Raw genomic sequence first — 7,305 nt, forward strand, 5'->3', positions numbered from 1 at the left:
GTTTCGCGAACTGATTTATACTCAATTTGATTCTACTTTCACTGGGCAACATTTTGGAATAAAATGTTTCCACGTAATCAGTTAACTCACCGGGCTAACCCTGTGTAGTGTGGGCATGTCGGGTAATGGCGACACGTTAGGTATGGCTGACCATAATGGCGGAGAGGTGTAAGTTTAAAATGGGATTTAAATTCCTGGACTTAACGTGAGTATCAGGCACAATTTTAATTGGGTGTTATTTCTATGTGTCGCGTATAAAAGCAAACATAGTCCATGTTTAAAAATTGCTTAGTCGCATTTGCGTAACTTCCTTTCCCAGCTTCCTCCCCGGTGCGTTTTACTTTTGTCATCAATTTTGAATACTGTCTGGCTTTAGGCGATACTCTGGGGAAAAGGGTACTTTATTTGATAAAAAAAAATAAAAAATTGTAATTTTTAATAACCAACTTAATGCATTGGATAAGTGCATGAAAATTTAAAATTTTTCCACGGTTGACTGAAAAGGAAATACTAGCTCTTTGTTATCTTTTTAAATCAGATTTTTTTTCGTCTAACACATTCTATAGCTGAATTTTTTTTTTTACTTTGGATAATTACACAATAAAAAATAATAAAACCTTACTATAGAGTGGCAACTAAGTAACTAGTTCAATACTAATACCAGTCGTTAGCCCTTGAAAGTGTCCATAAATTCGCCTGTCAGTATAAAGTAGTGAACTGCAGGTGATCTCCAATACGATTGTAAGAGCCTTTTGAAGACACAAATATTACACCCCACAAGTAGTTATACAGGCGATTTCTATACTATTTTCATTAGATTCTAACCCAACTAACCCTAATTCGTGTGAAACATTGCGATCTAAGGCTCTAAGGATCGCAAAATCAAATCCGCGCAAAAAGTCCGAAAGATCAGCAATCGCAAAAATTATCCCTTTAGAAATCGTTTTTTTTTTTCTAGTATGAAAAAAGGATAATAATAGTAACGATTTTACATTGCCTTGGTTTATTAGCAGCTATCACAAAAACTATTCGGTAGCAATAATCTTTTTTGCATATGTGTTTCCGTTTTGCTGTTAAGAGTAACGAATTAAAGATCGAAGAGGCGTTTGGACCCGAAAAACGCAACAACGAAAGTTGCAAGCAAGCCTTTACGCAAAATTAAATCCACGTGAAAAATTGGCTATTACGGGTATTCGCAAAATTGAACGCCCTGTAACATCACTTATGCCATGCGGGTAATTTTAGCGCGTGTTGGATTAAATTATTATTTATCGCGCCCACAAAACCAAAACGTTCAAAAGACGCGCTTTAAAAATCACGCGTTTTGTTGTACGAGAATTAATGCGATACGGTAGGCAGAGATTCAAATGTATGTAATTTGCATGTGTCAAATCTATGAGAATATAGGTCAATTATTGTCTATACGTTGAAGGTTATTGTCGAAAACAAAGCAGTCACGCAGACGCTAAAACGTCACGGCGAGGTTTTAAATAATTTAAAGTGAGGAAAGTGAGGAGTGATTGATTCAATGAATTATGACAAATTTTCTTCTTCCAAATTCGCAAAAAAATGTTTTTCGCTTAAAGTGTATACGTTACATATTACAAATAAACGAACACGTTGAATCTAAAATCGGATAAGAAATAAATAAGACCAATAAAAATTGTTAAAAAGTTAAATATGTTAAATTCAAAAATTCATGGGTTCAAAATCAATTTAAATATCTGTGTCGTCTATAAGATTAAAAACCTACTTGTGGTAAACAAGGGTAAGGTCTAAATAGTACGAATCACCATATGAGTAAAAATTCCTAATTTTATTGCAAATAAAACTTTCTACTACACCTCTACTACAAAATAATTCTAAAACTTTTCAGCCATTATTAAAGTAACTAAACCAGACCACCCTGTGAAGGGGTAACAACCCTGTCCTCTCCCCGTTCTATCGTCATATTGCTCCCATATGTAACCTGTACGTTGATACTCCTTGAATATATTATGTGCTATGTTATCACGAAGTTCAGTGTATATAGTCGAAGCAAGTTGCTTGTGCGGACCCTCCTCCGTTGCGTAGTACTTTAACGCTTTGACTGCCAGAAAGTTGATATTGATCCAGATAGGTCCTCGCCAGTAGGGCTTATCGTGTTCAGTATTGTGCTTGTTGTACATAGGTGCTGATTTCGACAATGAACGCAAACCAAAGTCCGTCCATAACTTTGCAGAATTGCGAATATCATCAAGAATGATTTTCAACTTTGGAGAGGAAGGGCTAACTATTTTTAATAAGAATGGAAATAGGCTGACGTAGCCAAATTCATTCACGTACTTCAATGAAGGCCCATGTTTGGACTTTACAACGCGGACGAGTTTTTTTGGCGAGTTCGGTTCACGCTTTACTGGGACCCATTCTAATTTGGTAAACTTGGTATGGTTGCCATAATCAGCATACATTTTTAGCTCGTCAGACCAATGCAACCGGTCAAGCAATCGATTGTCTTTTAAGTATTCTTCAGTTTCTCGATAGAGATCACTCTTTGCACCAATCATGTCAGCCACATCAGCAAGAACACCCGACGCAAATGCAATCCAACAGCGCAAATCAACGTGCCGTTCGTCATTTGACGGATGCGAAGCACGAGGATAATCGTCCAGGCCTGATGTCAACGTTTTAGGATTTAACTCGCGTTCAATTTTATCGTCGCGACCGTGCCATCTATACGTGCCAAAAATTCGACCTTTCTGCGTCGTGTTATACCAATTAAACCACACGACTAATCGTGGGAAAATGTGTTTTAAAAAAGTAACAGTATCTGACGTCACATCGCCATGATGTGACTTTTCGTGTTCAACAAGGGATTGAATTGTCAGAAAAAATGTCGGCGGGTTTGCATTCTCATGATGCTGCACAACGAATTCGTCTGGAACCTTTCTTCGTGCTTCGACTCCAAGTATCTGTTCTCGCGGAATCCAGCCATTTGAGTTAAGTAAATCCAGCCAGTGGCTCAATACTTGATGTGTGATGGAGATGTCCCATTTCTGAACCAACAATTGGTGAAAACCTTCATCCCATAAAAAACCGCGGGGGAAAAATGACCGTGACGGAACGCCGGTGTATAAACCAGTCCTCCAGTAATCAAGCGGTTCCTTGGATTCGGATGTTTTCACGATAGAGCTGCCATAGAAATAGCCAATCCCACCAATCATGTTACTCATTGCCGCTTTCGCGAAATCAACTTGCTCCTTCGAGTAACCTTTCGCACTCAGTCCGAAACGCATTTCGAATTCTTCGTCGAAGGCAACACTTTTTTCGTTCATTACTCGCGAAAATTCTTCCCCCTTTAAACTCTTTTCACGATATTCGTTGCTTTCCGACTCGAACACAACGTCCATTTCGAAGGGTAAATCTAAAGTCACTTGATGAACATGAAAGTTGGGAAGATTCCCACTTTCATGGGGGGCATTACCAATCAATCCAATAAGCTTGCTGTTCTGCTTTCTTGATTTGTACTGCAGTCTGTTTAAGATAGCATCCTTTGCATTGTAAACATCTTCTTCGTAAGAAGTTAGAAAACTTTCCAGTTTTACGTTCCCTTTTGGATTCTCGAATTTGATTTTAAATTGACCGAGAACAGAGGAGCGGCCGTTAATTTCAACCAGTCTTTCATTTTTAACAACACTGTCTAGCCAACCGTCACCTTCATAGGTCACCGCAAACATGAGTGACACTGATTGTCTACTTTTCTAAACAAAAATTCTTATTAATTAGAAAAAAACAGCATCAAAAGGGTAAAATTAGAAATTCCAGTTTGGATTCAACCAAATTTAATTGGTGCAACATAAAATAATTTTAATAACTTTTAAATCTTTAAATTTATTAATGCAAAATTTTGTGAAAATGGATGAAATTTAGGGAGAATATTAATCTTTGTTTTAAAATCATATAACATTATTTTTGTGAATGTTTGGCTCAAAGAAATAAATGTGTATAAATATGCGATTCATGAACTCCCTTGTACAAATTTCAATGCCAATAGAGAAGTTATTATAAGTAAGTGTAACTTAAGATAGCAATTTATTAATATTTTCAGGGTTATTCAAGAGTTTTTAAGATTTTTCTTTATCAGTGGTTGTTAAGGGTTTTAAAAAGGAATAGTCACCTTGTATTAAGCTATAAAACTGTACTGAAAAGTTCACCACTAAGTCTCTCTACAACATCATCTGTTTTTGTATTTTTTAAATATGCTTCGTTTGTTTTTGTTGTTGTTGTTTTATTAAATTTATGTTGTGACATTGATAATAACTTTATTTTGGTGCACTGCTTTTTTTTATACAAAAACTAAAGGGTGTTTAAAAAGCTAGTCTGCCTTGCCAAAATTCCAGTTAAACTTTCCAGATTTTATGCTTACATATGAATTTATTTTGATTTGAAAAGAATTGTTCTGTCTTCTTTAATATTCTTATTGTTTTTAGAATTTTTTTTCGTCTATAAACAAAGCTACAAAACAGCCTAGCAAATAAGGCAGTCTAGTTTGCCGAGGCAGCATGCATTCATAATAGATAACGCCTTCATATTTTTATGTCAAAACACAAGTTCTTTATACAGATGTGTGCAGTTAAAATGCAGATTTTCAAAAAAAAATAAAAATAAAAATAGCAGGTACCTGTTGAAACCTTGGCACTCCTTTAACACGTGCTGTCCAGTCACCACCATGATCTCCACCATGTTGTTTCACAAACTGAGTGGTTAGAACAAAATCATCATCAACTATTTCTTGTGATCCAAATGTCTGTCCGTCATGTTGAAGCCATCCATATTTGGGCAGACCATCACTCTGTTCACATGTGTATCTGAAAACAAAGGCTAGACATTCAAAATTGATATGAACTTTAGTAGCATATTAAGCAGAGTTACTTAGAAATCGCTCTCCAGAAAAACTAAAATTTAAGAAAGTATGTGCCTTAGATTCTTTAAATCTACTTCTGCATGGAAATTAAATTTAAAATTTTATAAGAGAAATAACGACAATAGTAGCACCAAATATATAGATGCTACCTATATTTTTATACAACTTTTTTTTAACAAAGATAGCACACCTCAAATGAAGTTGTCCGTCTTTTGGGTACTGTGCAAACCATAGAAGCCCAAATAGAAGAGAATTAGGAGTTCTTGTACGCATACCAAAGTAAAGATGTGATCTAAAAAACAGATAAATGAAACAAAAGCAACATATGCATAAGATTTACATATGAAAATGCAGAATAGACACAAAATAAGCATATAATAAGCAAATTTACAGCACAATCGGAATTTCAAAGATTTGATGTACTGCTTCCTAATTAGTTTCAATTGCTGCTTTCTTGATGAACAGTTCAGATCAACCTCATTGATTAAAAAAAACATATGAAACTGAAGTACTGGAGTAGAGGCCTATTTTTCTTATTGGGTTTTAGGGTACTAGACCCAAGACAATATAGAAAAAACTGCAACAACATATTATCAACCCTTCAAATTTGAAAGTACCATAAGTATAATCAACAAAATTGCATGTGTATGCCACTATTTTAATTTGATATAATGAATAGTCCACAAAATGCAACAAACCAAAAATAAAGTGGATATATACATTCATTACAGGTTTTATAAACACAAGTTACGAAATGTGATATATATGATACCTGTAAGAACCCCATAGTCTTTTTAGATCTTCATGATGATCTTGTGTTACAGCAACTGCTTTTGGTAAAGGTACTGGAGTATAAACTCTAGCTTGTACAAAATAATGCCATAAATATGCAATAGAAAATGATCCAATAAAAGTTAGCAAAATTAGTAGGATGTACCAAGATTTATTTTCTTTCTTTCCACCTCGGGCTTTTGGAAGAGGTATGTTCTTCTTTTCTGATCTTTCCACTTTTCTTTGACGAATTGCCATTTTTCTATGTTTCAAATCAACAGGTTACATGAGGGTTACGGCAAAAAATTGGAAGCATTAAGCAAAATTTTTATGCAAGCTGACAAGCAAATCTAAAGTTTCAGATGGTAACAAGAATATACCAGAGGACTTTGGCACCATCTTGAGATTTTTTTATGTTTACTAACTTCTTTCTGTAACCCTTACATGTTGGCAAGTGAGTTTGGCAAGTTGAATATGCCCTTTTTCACAGGCCAAAATTTACGACAATAGAAAATATCAATATATAATTTCTTTGAGGTCAACATGACATCATAATTTATGCACAATAATTAATTGTAAAAAACTTTAAATGTAAATTTTTGAGAACAAAAATAGCTTTCAGAATGTGAACTTTTAGGCAATTTGCAATTTGCAAATGTGCTGCCGATCATTTAGCAAAGAAAATTTTAAAATTATGATTGTCATTTTTTTATCAATCGATTGTATCACTAATTTCTATAATGGTTGTTGCAACAAAATAAACATGAACAAGAGATCAATGGAAAGTAGCTTACAGTGCTCCCAGACAACATCTGTAAAGACCTTTTCATCTCTAAATTCAGTATTTTTTTGCAAATTACCTTTATATATCACTAATTGCAACCCGGTTGTTTTTTAAAATTGAAAAGACCCTTTAAACACCCTCAACAACTTTTCTTCACCTCTACAGTATAAGTTCATCACCTTGGATTACCTTTACATTTCATAAAAGTTTTAATCATGTTTTTATCACAATCTGCAAGTTTAAGTTTAGTTGGTAAACCTGATCTGTAAAAAATAAAAGTGACTTGTGGTCTTTGCAGTTTTAACATAACATTTAACATCTATGTTCCTGTTGGAATTGACACAGTTTATATTTCTCCACAGAAGCCAGGAACATGTTTAACAACTTTTTTAAATTTCTTTCCTTTCAGTTAAAAAATTACATAGGCTACAAGTCGGCCTGCTTGAAATATATAGATTATTTGGTTAGGAAATCCCAGTATAATAAAGTCGTAAACCAAAATTAAAATTAGGATTCAGGGGATTATTAAGAATATACTAATAGAAAGTGTTCTTTGAGATTGTTTTCCAAAAATTTTTACTGCAGTTGCTCCAAAAAGTTTTATTGTTGAAGTAAAAGTAAGCATTTTTAATCAGGAGGCATCACAGAGGTACCTTTCAAACACAGGTTTGTTCAATTCAATATTCCATGTTTACAAAACAATTCAAACCAGGATTAGTATTAGCTATATATAAACCCACACACAGAACAACTTTTTTAATATAGCTATACCACCAAACACAAGGGTTCTGAAGTTCAGCTCATTTTACTTGCAAAAAACCTATATATTTATATCCCTAGCACAATT

The 7,305-nt window shown here is 34.3% G+C and overlaps 1 protein-coding gene across 1 annotated transcript; it reads right to left on the minus strand.

Moving 5' to 3' along the window:
- Positions 1-1,797: 1,797 nt before the first annotated feature.
- Positions 1,798-6,181, minus strand: LOC130645606 (uncharacterized). Its single transcript, XM_057451645.1, has 4 exons — positions 5,676-6,181; positions 5,094-5,195; positions 4,661-4,847; positions 1,798-3,740 (listed from the first exon to the last, which is right to left on the minus strand). The coding sequence occupies exons 1-4, from the start codon at positions 5,930-5,932 to the stop codon at positions 1,863-1,865; spliced, it is 2,424 nt and encodes an 807-aa protein (XP_057307628.1). The 5' UTR covers positions 5,933-6,181; the 3' UTR covers positions 1,798-1,862.
- Between the last annotated feature and the right edge of the window lie 1,124 nt (positions 6,182-7,305).

The sequence above is a fragment of the Hydractinia symbiolongicarpus genome, chromosome 5 (genome assembly GCF_029227915.1).
Source record: "Hydractinia symbiolongicarpus strain clone_291-10 chromosome 5, HSymV2.1, whole genome shotgun sequence".
Classification (NCBI taxonomy): domain Eukaryota; kingdom Metazoa; phylum Cnidaria; class Hydrozoa; order Anthoathecata; family Hydractiniidae; genus Hydractinia; species Hydractinia symbiolongicarpus.